The 16,543-nt window shown below is 45.8% G+C and overlaps 1 protein-coding gene across 1 annotated transcript in view; it reads left to right on the top strand.

Moving 5' to 3' along the window:
- The window catches only part of kdm2ab (lysine (K)-specific demethylase 2Ab), a gene marked incomplete at its 3' end in the record, with an annotated part of 126,481 nt that overhangs the window by 49,660 nt on the left and 60,278 nt on the right, over window positions 1-16,543 (top strand). Inside the window, exons 14-15 of the mRNA XM_084332032.1 lie at window positions 270-330; window positions 4,217-7,051. Of these exons, the coding sequence (XP_084188158.1) occupies window positions 270-330; window positions 4,217-7,051 (2,896 nt within the window). The remainder of the gene's footprint in view (window positions 1-269; window positions 331-4,216; window positions 7,052-16,543) is intronic.

Here is a 16,543-nt window from a genome sequence, read left to right as displayed (position 1 = left end):
CAACTCATAACCTCAGTGTTTCAGAAATCCTGTCCTGCCCAGGTGAGATCCTTGGTAATGCACGTCTGCCAACTGCTTATGTAATTACCACTGACTCAGATACTGTATAGGAATGTAGACTCACAGTATGCCAACCTCCAGCTCTGCCATTTCACCACTGATTGGGGTGTATGGACCTGGTCTGTCATGGTGTGCAGAATGCTCTTTTCATGCTTGACATGCCTGTTTCCCATCGACTTTATCCTCCCTCCCTCTCTCCGTCTGTGCAGGCTCTGTGCAGATATCATGGGAATGCGTCATCTCCCCAAACAAAGTGCCCTATTACATCAAGTAAGTTTATCGTGAGGGCAGTGTGGGGGATATGCATTATGCATGCATGTGTGTGTGGTCTGTGCAGTCGATAGTGTAGATCTCTCCAGGCAAATGTGTGTATTTGGCAGTGATACTTTATAAGCATCATGTCCAACTATACACTTTGTCTGTGTGGTGCATTACAAGCATAACGTCTGCCTGGTCTATGAATTTGTGATTATGTGTGTATGTGCTTGGCATTAAAAGCACCACTACCAACAGTGACCCATGTATGGTGTGTTTATATCTGGGTTTATGTGACCAGCATTGTAAATAAAGAATTCACTGCAAGACTGAGTGTTTTAGTGTGTGCGTGTGCATACGTATTATGAGCTCTGAAGTATGAGTAGTGGGCTGACCCTGACCCTCTGTGCCTGTATGTATGTACAGGTTTGCACGTGTGTGCGTGCATGCGTGTACACAATCCTCTGAAGCCTGTGTGCCAGGAGGTTAATTGAGGGGAGCTATACACCTGTGTCCGGTCCCTTCATTGGATATTCAGTGCCACGTGCCACAGCTCACTAACGCTAGTTGAGCTCCAGCAACATAGGCGGCGCGTGAACCAGACAGTAGGGTAGGCTATATCGCGAGGAGCGCGCAAAATGTTTCTTTTTTTGTCAATACACAGTGCAAATGAAGGCATCCAATAATAGATTAACCACCATTGTCTTACCTTAATGCAGCAAAATGCGACGTTTCGTCTTTCTTGGCATCAATGATCTTTTCTGCTTTAACTTTGTCTGTGAGATCACTTTCAATGTGAAGCAGACTGGCGCATTGTTGTTCTTTTGGATGTGATGTGCCTCATTTCTGAGAAAGACCGTTCACGACTTGAATCACAAGTTGCAGTGCTGACAGCAATGAAGGGAACGTCTTTCGTAATTTAGATCTCATCGTGCTTTGAAAACAATGTACATACAGTAGCTCTAAAAAGTTTCCACGATTTGATGAACTCTGACTCATCATGTCCTCTTACTAGAGCAAGCCCTTGTTTGCCAAGATAAAGCAACATACAGCCTCAGGTGATCCGTGTAGTTATGCCCAGGGCCAACCCGGTGCAGCTTCTAAATTACTTTGTTTATATCGGGAAAATACCGTATATCCATTTTGCTTTTTGAAATTTGACTCAAAATAGTGCGCTGGTGTTCGCTACAAAGCGATCGGCGGGCGGAGATTCAGAACGCAGATGTTTGCCTTGCTGCGGCCTGCGGGATCAGGATGATCATATGCATGATGTGATTGGCTACATTATTTAACCTGAGCCTATGCGTGAATCGGTTACTGCCTGTACCTGGAATGTTAAACACTATCACCTAGCCGACTGACACCTTCGTCGTTGACACCTCGGCCAGCGGGCTGCAGCACAAGACACACAATAGCCAGCAGCCTGCGCACATATATTATATATACATTTCAAAATTCCCAGCATAATATTCTGGGTAGGCATAGCCCCCCCTGGCCTTATAGACCCGCTGCCTATGTCCAGCAAGGAGGGTCCGTGGTCGAGCCTCTGTACCTGGTGTTGCAGGTTCATCACCAGGGCCACTATACTCCTCTCACCCCACCATGCACACTCGATCCACTATATCCTATCCTCCTTTCCTCCTCCCACATCCTCTACTTCTAAGACCTCATACAACAGCAGGGCACCCCAGCTTCCGGAGAGAGGGCGGCCAAAGCCATTTCCCTCCATCTGTAGCGTGACCACTCTCTCCCTTCTCTCCATCTTTTTAACTCTCCGTGACCCATAGGCATACCATACTCTGCTTTTACCTTTCTGGGGGTAATTTATTCCACAGGTAGGGAGCGCGGTAGGCAAAGGCTCTGTGGCCAGCGGATTTCTTTTTTACCCTAGGAATCGATAGGAGCCCAACATTTTGTGAACGAAGAGCACGAGCGAGCAAGTATCGTATAATGAGATTGGATAGATAGAGCGGTGCAAGCCCATTTCAAATGTTGTTATATTTTAATGTTAGCTAACTTGTTACAGAGTTTGTAATGTTAGGTAAGGTAATGAAAGCTTACTGTTATGTTAACATTATGTTTTTGCTGCTTGTCTAACTAAACGGATTAGCTTAGTTCATTATGAGCTAACATTAGCCCCTCTAATTCACATGACAAAGATTTTTTGAAAAACTATTTGAGAGTGCCTCTAAATGTGGTTTGAATCAGATTAGCAAAAATCAGGACATGCCAAAAAACTGATTTACATAGCCTAACTGATTATATAAGTCGACCTTGCCCTAGGGGTGGACGGTATAAACGGTATACGGTATAAACGGTATGAATTTGCTCTACGGTATGGATTTTGACTATACCTTGTAACCGGTAGAGCAGCTCTAAAATAGCAATGACGTCATGTAACCACAGCGCGACTATTTCACTCGCATTTGCCCCTAAAAATAGATAGAATTAGTCATAGATAATAGATATGTGCAAACTGGAAAAAGTTATTTAGGAGGCTTCGCGCAGTGGGCGTGTCAACACGCAATTGTCATTTCATAATAAACACATATCACCGCGGCGCACAGCAAGTTTCAATTTCAGTTCCTGGCATTTTTAACCAGTGGAGAAAGGTAAGATATTTCCCTATAGTTTTTCTTATATGAATTATTCTACATTAATGAAACATACCTGGTGATCAACTACAGTTTGCTGTGAACATTATGATGTGTAGTGTTCTGACGGCTGGGCAGCGCGAGCTGGATGTTGGATTTTGCGATAAGCATTATGCAGCTGCAGAGCCGCAGAATCCACCATAACCCACCCATCTGTACCGGCACCGTGCAGTACTCCAATTCAGCCATTGGCAATTCAGCTGTTGGGTGGGGGGCGCTGTTGAGCGGTCCCCAGATAGAGCCTTAAAACAGCTGAATCTGCTGCTCTGCAGCGACATACTCTTTGCAAATAAGTCGTTGCGAGGTGGAGAGAGTCATCACGCAAACCCACGATAATGTTGCAGTCTCTCTGCCAAATTTCTCAGTTCTTCGCTTGATATAATTAATACAAATGTCCAATATAACGGAATTCGTTAGCTCATAAAAATGTGATTATAACAGACTGCTGTTTATTAATGTCGGGCGACTGCCCACAGACACCCATTTGATTTAAAGTCGGCAGCAGCACGGAGTCTCGGGACTTATTTTATTTGGAATATAATGACTGTATACGCAAAAGTAGCCTAGTTTTAAGTTAAAATATTATAAATCTACATGCCTTGAGGATGTCATTATTTATATAGCCTGCCTATCGGGCAAAAAAAATAATTCTAACGGAAACACTGATACCGTGATATATACCGTTACCGTCTATGCTTCAAATTATACCATGATATAAATTTTAGACCATACGTCCACCCCTACCTTGCCCCATCACAACAGTGCTATCAAAATCTTGGAAAGAAGTTGGACCAAAAAAACAAGTTTCCTGGTTCTTCAGTGGTTGAGGTAGCTAGCAACAGGGACTAATATTTCTAATATATTTTTGTGTGGAAATGTTGAATTATGTGTATCTCAGTATTACACACCCTTTTTTGCCCTCTCCCATTGTGCCAACTGCTGAACCTGCACTGTTCCACTATTCCACTGTGAACCTGTTTTAAACATGTACTGTTCCACTATTCCACTGTGAACTTGTTTTAAACTTGCACTATTCCACTGTGAACTTGTTTTAAACTTGCACTATTCCACTATGAACTTGTTTTAAACTTGCACTATTCTACTGTGAACTTGTTTTAAACTTGCACTATTCCACTATGAACTTGTTTTAAACTTGCACTATTCCACTGTGAACTTGTTTTAAACCTGTACTGTTCCACTATTCCACTGTGAACTTGTTTTAAACTTTTCTTCTTTTCTCATTACAGGCATGTCGAGCCTAAAGCTTATATCTGCAACTGATGCACAGTATTCAGCAACCGTGCTGAAGTCAATGAATGAACAACGAAAGCATGGATTATTTTGTGATGTCACCATCATCATACAAGATAGGAAATTCAGAGCTCACAAAACCATCTTATCTGCCTCAAGTACGTATTTCCACCAGCTCTTCTCCATAGCTGGGCAAGTAATTGAGTTGAACTTCATCAGAGCTGAAATCTTTGAAGAGATTCTCAATTACATTTACAGTTCCAAGATTGTACGTGTCCCTTCTGACATGCTTGAGGAACTCATAAGTGCTGGACAGATATTGGGTGTTAAGTTCATTGCAAACTTGGATGAGGATGTTATGTTTGTCTCAAAGACAGACACCCAAACCAGAGCAGTACATCAAAAAAAGCCTTCTGAGATCATTGATTTAGATGCTGCTCACTCTGAAGAAGATTTTGTGTCAAATCAAAACCAAGAAGAAGAGAGTGTTGCAGTTACAAAAGTGCAAGAAACGAACACCGCCCATTTGACCACAGTTGGAGCCAAGCCTTCCAATCTCAGTACCCTCCCTAAAATGTTGCTGGAACACAACCACCTGCATAGCTCAGACACCTGTTCCAATATAGCATCTTCCCCTGCCCAAGCCTCCTCAGGAAGTGCACCTACAACGCCAGCTAGGTCCAGTAGTTGCACCCCTGAGCCCACCAGCACCACCCAACAACTCACTGAAAACAGTGAGATAATGGGAGTCCATCAGAAGCAGGTTTCTACCACGCCTCAACAAGGAGACTTCAAAATAAGGCTCTTAGATGTTTCTGGAGGAACAATAAGCAACACAGGTCCCAAATCAGTTGTTGCTGCCAAAAAAACACTAGATAAACCCTCAGAGATTGACTCAATTTCAACAGGCTGTAAAGTTTATGCCAACATTGGGGAGGACACTTATGATATTGTCCCAGTGAAAGAACCCCCAGGAGAAGGAGGCTCCACAGGCCATAAAAGGAAGAACTCTTTAATGGCCACTCCATTGAAACCCTATGAGGAAGCACCTATCTCACCAAAGGGCAGTTCCAACGAGAAAAAGGTCAAGACGGAGCTGGAGGATCACCACGAGCTCATCATGGACGGGAAGACCATCTATGTTTGCATTGTCTGCAAGCGCCCCTACATGTGTCTGCCGAGTCTGCGGCGTCACTTCAACACTCACACCTGGGAAAAGAAGTACCCCTGCCATTACTGCGACAAAGTCTTTGCCCTGAAAGAGTACAGATATAAACACGAAATCCACCACACTGGAGAGCGGAGGTACCAGTGCTTACTGTGTAATGAGATGTTCAAGAACTACCAGTGGCTCGCTAATCACTGCAAGCAGGCCCACAACCAGGATCCTTCTGGAAGAAAAGAGAAGGACTTGTACCGCCTGCATCGCAGAAACACTGAAAAGGATGAGGACTCCAACGATGATTTTACGTTTGTCTCAAAAACAGATGCCCAAACCAGAGCAGTAAATAAAAAAAAGCCCTCAGACATCATTGATTTAGATGCGGCTCACTCTGAAGAAAATGTTGCATCAAATAAAAACCAAGAAGAAGAGAGTGGTGCAGTTACAAAAGTGCAAGAGACAAGCACAGCCCATTTGAATGCAGATGGAGCCAAGCCTTCCAATCTCAATACCCCCCCTAAAGCTTTGCTGGAACATAACCACCTGCGTAGCCCAGACACTAGTTCCAATAGACCGTCTTCCCCTGCCCAAGCCTCCTCAGGAAGTGCACCCACAACACCAGCTAGGTCCAGTAGTTTCACCCCTGAGCCTGTGCGCACCGCCCAACAAATCACTGAAAACAGTGAGATAACGGGAGTCCATAAGAAGCGGGTTTCTACCATACTTCAACAAGGAGACTTCAAATTAAGGCTCTTAGATGTTTCCGGAGGAACCATAAGCAACACACGTCTTAACGTTCCCAAATCAGTTGTCACTGCCAAAAAGACAATAACATTAGATAAAGCTTCAGAGATTGACTCAATTTCAACAGGCTGTAAAGTTTATGCCAACATTGGGGAGGACACTTATGATATTGTCCCAGTGAAAGAAAACCCAGGAGAAGGAGGCTCCACAGGCCATAAAAAGAAGAGATCTTTAATGGCCACTCTATTGAAACCCTATGATGAAGCACCGATCTCACCAAAGGGCAGTTCCAACGAGAAAAAGGCCAAAATTGAGTTGGAGGATCACTACAAGGTCATCATAGACGGGAAGACCATCCATGTTTGCATGGTCTGCAAGCGCCACTATGTGTGTCTGACGAGTCTCCGGCGTCACTTCAACACTCACTCCTGGGAAAGGAAGTACCCCTGCCATTACTGTGACAAAGTCTTTGCCTTGGCAGAGTACAGAAATAAGCATGAAATCCAACACACAGGGGAGAGGCGGTACCAGTGCTTACTGTGTAACGAGATGTTCATGAACTACCAGGAGATCTCTACTCACTGCAAGCAGGCCCACAACCAGGATCCTTCGCGAAAAAAGGAGAAGGATGACACCGTCAACAACTTGTACTGCCTACATCCCTGTAAAACCCTACAATTTAAGCCCTTCTCATGGGCTTCTGAGGATGGAGCCGGGATCCCTGTTATCTCTGAGGACGGCAGCGTGCATCACTTAAGCTCCACAGAGGAAGCCCAGTCCTCTGCTCAGAGCAAAATGTTGAACTGGGACGACATCTTTATCGAGCCTGAGCCTGAGCCTGGCGCTCATGTATGGCCTGGGACCAATATGAACCCTCCTCCCCAGGGCTCTTCAGAGTTTGAGTTTGGCATGCCAGAGACCTACTGAGCAAAACAACTTGCCCACTATCCATTATCCGTGCCTTTTCAATGGTTTGCCCCCTTTTCAATGGTATTTCTTGGGTCCATGTCAGCAATGTTTTTCTTTTCAAAATGCTCAGTGCTTGTTTAGTTTATTGCAAGTATTAATATTTAGGCCTTCTTAACACATTGAGTGCCAGCCACGAGAAATCTCGTTATTTCATGCCATGCGTTGAGTGCCAGGGAAGAGAAATCTCGTTATTTAATCGTTATTGCTTTTATTAGCGATATCCATTCATTTTTAATCAATCTAGCCTCAAGTTATCATTGGGACTGTCTATGAGCTCGAACAGGGAAAATACCGCCCCCTATCGTCTCCCGGATGGTAATGCACCCATTGGATTGGACTCAATGGAAATGGATGAGAGAGAAAAAAATTCCGGATTCCACATTTGACTTCTCAGGCATGTAACCGGAGACGATCGGATTCATTGTGGACACTCAGAGCAGCGTGGAATATGTTTCGAGTACCTAACGTTGGATCAATAAACGTGATCGATATTTGGAATGGCGATCAGGAATTGGAATAATCTTTTTGCAGAACATCTGATGTGAGGTAAGGAATCTATGTTACCAGTCTTGGGGTAATCGGATGTATTTTTCACATATATCTCAACGTGTCTGTGTGTGTGCGTGTATGACGTTAGTGCTGACCAGGAAATAGATAAGCGATTTTTCAGCCCGCTTCTCTAGCGTGCATAAGTACACATATACTATCGATAATCTAGCATTTATTTTAAACCGATTAATAAATCAGCCGGAAAATGACAACGTGTTGTGTGTATTCCAGTAAAGAGCTATTATCACAGAATCTTTTTTTTTTTCTAGAAATTTTCCAAAACGTCCGTTTTTCAAAACGGTATAAAACTGAAATGTACAGATGAAAAAACTATCCGTTTCGTACATGTTGACTGCAAGCAATCATTGATAAGCGACGGGCGTATTAGACACACAGCCATAATATAGAATATAGAAATAGCTCCGCGAAAATCATGCAATATCGGAAAATCAGTCTCAAACGGCTGGCATTCAAGCGATAAATCGTGCTCCCCCTGCTGGCACTCAAAGTGTTAAAGCTGTTCATGCAGTTTAACAGATCTTCATTTTATAGTCAAGACATATGGTACAGTTTTAACTGAGATCAAGATTCTGGATTTTTGAAAAATAGTGAATGTTCTCCTCAGTAAAGTGAAAACGTGCTTTGGTGAATGCATTGATCAGGTTAAGCAGCTCTGTGCATGAGGATTCAGATGCATGCTTCAGCAAACACAATGGGTTTATAGACTGTGATTAAACACAGACTATTTTAATAAGTTATTTTTGTTCTATTAAGAGACCAAAAATCTATTTTTGCAGTATGTTGTGGTTGGATAAGTCATCTCTGACTAACGTTGCAGGGAAATTATTAATTAATTAAATACTTAAATTTACATTTACACTTTTATCCAAAGCGACTTACAAATTGTGTGCAACAAGTCAGCAAGAAGGTACACCTGTGGCAGTCGAGGGAAAGTGGTATTGTTTGTTTAGCAGTGCTTGAGTGCTTCACTTTGAGTGCATAGTAGCATAGACATAGACACCACAATAGTAGTATAAGCATAGTAGTATAGACAGTAAGAAGGTTAGTAAGACTTTTTTTGTATTTATTGAAAAGGTCTGTTTTAGTTGATAACGGAAGATTGGGTGGGTTTCAGCTGTCCTGACTGTGGTAGGAAATCTGTTCCACTACCGTGGGACCAGGACAGAGAATAGCCTGCTTTGTTTCAATGACCCCCCAGGAGCCTGAAGAAGAGTGGATCTCAGGCCGCCAGAAGATGCAGAGCATATGGGTCTTGAGGGTGTGTAGTTTGACCATTGACCGGAGATAGGAGGGAGCCGTTCCCCTTGTTGGACATAATTCCAGGTTAAAAAACTTGAAGCGGATTGGCAATGGGAAGCCAGTGCAACTCTTTGAGCAGTGGGATGGGCTGACTTTGGTAGCTTGGAGATCAGGCGGGCTGCTGCGTTCTGTATGAGTTGAACCGCCTTGGTGGTGCAAGCCGGTAGACCAGTAGTCGACTGTTAATTGCAGGAAGAGTTAGGTGGCTTTTGTCAGGAAGGGGCAGATCCAGTTGGTTGCCAAGGACCACACCTAAGTTCTTGCCACGGCTACGTTCTCCACAGTGATTGAAAGGTTAGTCAATGGGGAGGATTCAGCCAGCAAGTGCATAGTCTGGAGGAATGGGGAGGGTATCTGGTCCGGCAGTTGGCATGTAGTGGGACAGTTCGATGTCACCAGTGTCAACTTCAGCATCTGTAAGGGGAGATAAAGATGACACATTTAGGGATGAGGTTCTTGTTCTATCCCTTGGAGTGGGTGGGGGTTGGTAGAAGTAGCTGCAGATCTTCTCTACCTTTTTCTCTATGAAGGTGGCACGGTCCTCTGCAGACAGTGTGGAGGGAGGGAAGGGGCTGAGCAGGGATGACATGGTGGCATACAGCTTATGGAGGTTCTTTGCAGAGGCCTCAATCTTATGGTGAAAGAAGGATACTTTGGTAGTAGTATTGTAAGTGGTGATGTCATCAGGGAGGCAGGTATTTTTTCACTTCCTCTCTGCAGCTCTGACGTCTCCATTAGCACCAGGGGAGTGCCATCTTCGGGGAAGCTTAAGCTTAACAGCATGTCCAGCTCATCGAAATGTGTTCAAGGGGACCTGGATGGTGATGGAGAATAACAATGGTGAGATTGAATGGACTAGACTCAGATACAGTATAATATTCAAGGGAGGAGAGGGTGAGGTCAGATATTGATATTATACTTGTGGTCCAGGTTGCACAAATGTATAATGTATTGTTGATTCAAAGTCGTTTCCTTTAGTTTCGCCCTGTGTTCTGTTGAGACACATTTTCTTTACATTTGGCCGTATTTCTGTGTTTTTTAAAAAAAAATTATGTCAATGTCAAAAGCTGCCTCCTGTGTACTGTAGGCTATGGTTTGCCTAAAGGTCGATACTAGGAGTGACATAACCTGACAATTATTTGTACAGATAGCACTTAGTGCAACATAATGCAGCATAAAACTATTATCTAATATTATTTTTCATCGTATTGCTGTTGTGTCAGTATGTAGTTTTCAGTATGTGTAAGGAAGTAGTGCTAACATTACATTATATGTTACTTTATATCATTCAATAAAAGCACACCAGCTTTTGTTTTGAATTAAATGATCTGTGCCGTTGGGGTATCCTGTATATTTGTGCTCAAGTTTTTTTTATTTAAACTTCTTTATTTCATTGTTATTTTGGAAATGTATTTATTAGGTCTAAAGTAAATAAATTGTAATTATCTTACCTCATTATTCTCCTTTTTTCATATAAAGGTTCCTTTCCAATTACTGTAGTAAGAAAGTTTGACATTAAATAAATTATATTAAAGGTGCTATAAATGTCTCACTACACCTCCCATTTCATTTACATCACATCACACCTCTGTTGCTCGAAGCACACCTCCAGTGGTTTCCAGTTAGACAGAGACTTTAAAGGGGAACTATTTTACTATTTCTTTCACTATTTGGGCACTTTTACACAATTCCTGTGAGTCTATGGAACACCTCTGTAATATATATATTTTTTTTATTCATTGTTTTGTATTTCTAATCAAGTCCTCAAAAACAGCATTTTTCTACCTCAAGATCTCGAGCTGTTTTGAGCCTGGGCTCCTAAACCACTGCGCCGGGCCGGCCCCGCCTGAACATTAACATGCAGCAGTGTCTTTATGACATCACATATAGGGCACATTTTCAAATGACTCAGTTCAGTGAGGGTGAATATTGTGAGAGGAGAATTGGAAGAATGCGCCAATATGAGAATTTTGAGACATAGATCATATTAATATAAGTTCACATAGCTAGGAAACAATGCTAAACACTCAAAAAGGCCATTTATAAGATAGTTCCCCTTTTAATTTCGGACCTGCCAAAATTTTTCAAATGATTCATTCACAATCATAATATTTTTTTGGGGAAAAGCAATTTTAGACACCTTTCTAAAAGCTCTTGATGTATTATTATTATAATTTTTTTTATTTAGACAAATATATATATATATATATATATATATATATATATATATATAAAGATATCAATAGCACCTTTAATTATTCATCCACATTTTGAAAGCTTATACACTAGATTATCTGCACACAAAGTAGGGCAGGACAATATGGAAGGAAATTATTACAAATATATTTTGTTCAATATATATAATATATTGTTCAATGTTTGTTTGTAGGTTTCCATATTAAAATAACGTTGTCCCTTACTCCCTCTTGCCTGAACAATACACAATTGTGGTGTCTGCTTTCCATTTTCTTTCATTTTCAATTGTTGTTCAAATCGTAACGTTATGAAATCGTTCACTATCAGAAACTCTCCATCACCATCCATAGTTATTTAGCTAGCTAGAACAAAGGCTATGATGACGTTTAGCTATTAATGTGATTTGATTGGTCTGACACTGAAGCCACATTTCATCTGGCTTCCCTTGGTGTGCGTATTGATGTGCAAAGACCATCCACAATGGAGTTGAGCTCAAATCTTACTGGCTAATATATTTTTTTAATGTTGTCAAGGGAAGCCAAAGTCCAGTTGGCTTCAATCAATCAAATACTACCGGGAGAAGCGTATGTATCCGCCTGCAAGTTATATTTCCTACTGGCTTAGCGTCTTGCTCTGCCTGTTGGACTATGTACGTGCCTATTGCGCACGTTGAAAGAACTTTTCATGCACCTTACATCTACCTAGCCACGCCCACTTCCGTAGTATATAACCAGGTGAAGTGGCCATGCTCACCCCTCCCTCGTATATGCATCCTCAGCGCTGTACAAGAGTGTTTCTAAAGAAAAAATATACTGACCGTAAGATGGACTGAGTTCCACCACCACAACAGTCCTTGCTGCCTTTTCGGGGCTACGTCACTGCAGCGTCCCTGCCATTGTGGGGGATCTTTGGGCCGGCGTGCTCTCACCGAGAGCTCGCAGGTGTCCAGAGTAGATGTGGCGGGGGGATACGAGTGTGAGGCAGCCGCGGTGAGTCCTTCTGGCGGGAGAAGGACCCATGGCCCTGGTTCCAGCGTTGTCTTGGGGACGAAGCAGGTTTCGCCTCCGGGCCTCTCGACTTCAGTTCCCTTGATGGCTGATGACTTCAGGCTCACTCTCGGGGTACGAGTTCAGCGTACCGATCCATCAGAACGCAAGAGCAGCGGCCAGTCTGTGGAGGTAGGCAACGGGTCTCTGGAGGCTTGAAGCAGGCTTAAAGCCGAGACTAGCCCTGTTCTCAGACAAAAGGGAAGTGGTGCATTTCCCTGGATGTTCTCCTATCTAAATAAATAGAGATGAAGGACGTATGGCGTGTCAGCTAACCACCCCGACTGCACAGCATGTATCCCTGGCGGAGGGGGTGCAGTAAATTATTCCTGCAGCTCCCCCAGGCTTGTTGCGGCCGCAGCCTGTGATATTGAGCTCCCTAGGGAGAACACGCACCCTGATCAGGAGCTGCTGTGCATTTGACACTTATGTCAGTCACCATGAGATTGTGTCAAATGTGAGGAGTTGAAAAAAAAGAGCCCTACCTGTCCTTTTTAAAAAGACGCAGGTGTGCGGCTGGGTCTGGGGACTTTAGACCGGTAGGCGCGTTTTGATAAGCCGCTCGCCTCCGTCTTTTGCCCGAGATGATGTGCGCTCTGATCAGAAGCTTTTACCTAAGGGTAAACGGGCGAGTGAAGTGGTCGGGTTGGCGGATAAAGCCTACACCACCGCTGCACGTATGTACAGTATCATTGGACGTATTTATCAGAGAGATGAGGTGCGTCCACCGTCCAGTAATGCATCGTATTTATCAACGGTGGTGGTGGGCAATGTGGTCTTGGATCTCCGAGATGCCCAGGCCTCCGGGGCTATACTACACTTAAAGACCGGCCGACCGTTTTAGATTTTTGGCTCATTTTCCCTTATGTTAGATTTCTTTTTTTTTAAACTTACATTTTTATTGAACATTTATAGACATACAACACAACATATACAATAACATCAATAACACAACAGTACAATGATGTGGGCCCCTTGAACTCGGCTGCGCTCATCCTCCCAGACCCCCGCAAGAGGAATCCCCCCCACCCTCCCCCCCCCCCCCCCCCCCCTAGAAACCGGGCTCCCCCGCATCCCAGGTCCGTCCCACGCGGGGTCCAGCACTCAGCGACACAGGCATCTTGAATCTGATTGGGCCCGACCCAGTAGAGGGGCGAGGGGCAATACTCCCCCCCCCCCCCCCCCCCCCCCCCCCCCACCGAGCCAAGCCCGCTACCTCCCATGCCACCAAGCCCCCCACCCCACGCACAACTAACCCAAAACCCACGGGATCCCACTCTCCCAGGTCAAACCGCATAAACGCTGACCCCCCACCCCCCCTGAGTTGAGCCCATTGGCGCCCCCCATATCTTAGGCCGCTGCGCCCGTAGCCGGGCCCCCATCGACACAGGTCCCTTGAATCAATTGGGCCAGGCCCAGTAGAGGAAAGTATAGGGGACTCCCCCCCCCACCGAGCCAAGCCCGCTATTCCCCATGCCCCCGAGAGCCCCACCCCACGCCCATCGGCCCCCCAACACACAGGGCCCCGCCGGGCAAAGCCCAGCCTCTCTGATCCCCCTGTGAGAGACCCCTCCCTCCCGCCCTCCTCCCCGAGAGATAGAACACCCCCATATCCTGGTCCACCATGCACAGAGCCGAGCCCCCACCCACCCCCGCCCGACCGCCAGGCCCCCGGCCCACTAGAGCCCCAAGCCCAGGTCCGCAGAAGGTCTAAGCACCACGCCTCAATGGCCCCGCGACGCCAAGCCCGGTGCCCCCCCGGCCCCGACACCTGACCGCCCAGGCACAACGGCCCAGGACCCCAGGAAACCCACTGTACCTCCCATGTCACCGACATCACCGCACACGTTTATGAAAATAAAATAACAATACAATAAGCGCACTCTTTCCCCAGTTGGCGGTTTGGAGGGGGATCAGCCCTCCTACTGGAGAAGCCCCCCCCCCCCCCAGAGACGAAGATACCCCCCGCAGGAGGCTCTTCAAGCCTCTCTTCATGTCCAACATTTTGAATTTTTGTCCTTCATATTTGTCCATGTGCACATTTAAAACATATATACTTTACATAAATCGCTCCCAAGGTGTACGGGGGATCCATATGTCACCCCCTCTCCCCTGCTGGTAGGTGCAGAGTATTGGCTCTCTTGTTGAGAGGGCTCTGCCTAGTGGCGAGGGGTGCCTGATGTCTTGGCCCCCCTTCATCTCACTATAATTGTCCAACATTCGTGTTGTCTATTGTGCTAGAGCTCCTGGTCAAAGTTCTCTGTCTGCTTTTCCTCCTGTTCCGAGACCCCCACCTTCCAGTCCTCCCGTGATTCGAGTCCCATGTTCCATTGTCTCTCCTTCATCCCAGTCCAATGTGTGTAAATCTCTGTGTGTTTATAGTTCTCCATTATTCTATGTGTTGTATATTTACCCTCCTAATTATTTCCATCTGCAGTGATTATAGTGCGCGTTCGTGTATGTGTTTCATTGGGCATTATTGTCTATAGCTGGGGTGGTTAATCCGTTCTTTATGTACTCCTCTCGTTCGCCTCCCCGTGTCTCACCTCGTCTCTTCCTTCACGTCTCCTTATCATTTCCTTCACCTCGAATCTCAAAAAGTTAATAGTAATCGCTCTCGGGGGGCCTGCCAGTGGGCTGCTTCGACGCAGGCGCCCCGTGGGCTCTCTGAATCTCCATCACCATATACAGGGCCATAGACTCCCTTTCCACTCCGTCCTCCAATCCCCATAACCGGGTATTATTTCTCCGCGGTCTCCCTTTCATGTCCGACAGCTTTTCCTTCATTTTTTCTTGTTGTAGAATTGCAATTGTCAGTACTTCGTGTATCTTCGTTTCCCATTCCTCCGCCTCTGCCGTTCTCCCTTCCAACGCCGCCACGCTCTCACCCTGTTCCACCATCTTTTCATTGACCGCTTCGAGTCCCGCATCCATTTCTCCCCCGATATCCTCCTGCTCCGTCTTCAATTCCTCCCCCAGCCTCCCGACATCGGTCCTTATCGTGTCCGTAATTGTCTGCATATCCGCCAATATTGCGTCCGTCATTGTTTTCATATATGCCAATATCTCGGCCTGCATGCAGACCGCCCATCCTGGCATTTCCCTGTCGAGCGCGGTCGGCCCACCTCCTCCTTCCACCTGGTCCCTCTCTCCCTCGCGACGGGGATTTTGTATCTTCAAATTCTCCCTTCTCAGAGATCCCTCATTTTCTCTCTTCTTCTCATTCCTTGTTTCCTCCTTGTTCCTTGATTGCATCTCCATTTTTTATTTCTTTTCGGGTCTTTATTCATCCGTTTTTTTACTTATTCGACCAGGAGCTCCAGCACACGCGGCTACCCGTTTCCTCTCGTACCGGAAGTCATGTTAGATTTTTTTTATGTGAAAATATTGGTTGCTTGCAGATATAGAGGGGGCACAAAAACTGTGTTCAGGCTGATCCAAGATCCGTCGCAACCAGGATAAGAGTCCTGTGTTCCCGATGTACCCGCTCCAATAACTGGTGTATCAGATGGATGGGGGAAAACACATACAGTATTCTGTGTGTGGCCACGGGTATACAGAGAAGGCATCCTCTCCCAGAGGAGGGTTGTCTTTCTGACTGACTGAACCACAGAGGGCACTGGTGGGACTGACTGCTTGCAAACAGGTCCACGGTGGCCTCCCTGAACTGATTCCAGATCAGTCTGACTGTCTGGGTCCAGTCTCCACTCGTCTGGGTGGGGACCTCCTTGTGACATTTCCAGAAATGTGGAGAGCCCTCAGGCTGCGCAGATTGCGAGATGCCCATAGCCAGAGCTCAACTGCCACCTGGTGAAGACGGGGGAGTGCACACCTCCCTGTCTGTTCACATAAGCCGCCGGCATTATGTGGTCTGTCCTGACCAGGACGTGGTTGTCCCCCACCAGAGTGATAAGCTCCCTGAGGACCAAATGCACCGCCTTCAGTTCCAATACATTGATGTGTAGTGTAGACAGAGCAGGCCAACTGCCCCCACTGTGTTGGTCCGACATGTCCCCCCCCCGCACCCCGTGAGGGAGGGGTTGGAGAAGACTGTCACATGAGACGTGACACTGCCCATGGGAACACCTCTGGTGAGGGTCCCCGGCTTCCTCCAGTGGTTGAGGTCCCCTATCACCGATAGAGGGACTCTCAGGCGCCTCCAACTGCCTCTCACAGGGTCGATTCTCATGCTGGAAAAATAAAAGAGGAGGCCAAGCGGGACCACGGAGTGGGAAGACGCCATCTTGTTGAGCAGGCGCATTACGGACCAAGCTGTAACCGACCTACTTGGATGAAACTCCCTGAGCGTGCCAAGGATATCTCCCCGGCACCGCTCC

This window comes from Notolepis coatsorum (genome assembly GCF_963971535.1).
Source record: "Notolepis coatsorum genome assembly, chromosome: 16".
Classification (NCBI taxonomy): Eukaryota; Metazoa; Chordata; class Actinopteri; order Aulopiformes; family Paralepididae; genus Notolepis; species Notolepis coatsorum.
Note: the sequence above shows the minus strand (reverse complement) of the source record. Positions and strands in the feature narration are given on the sequence as shown.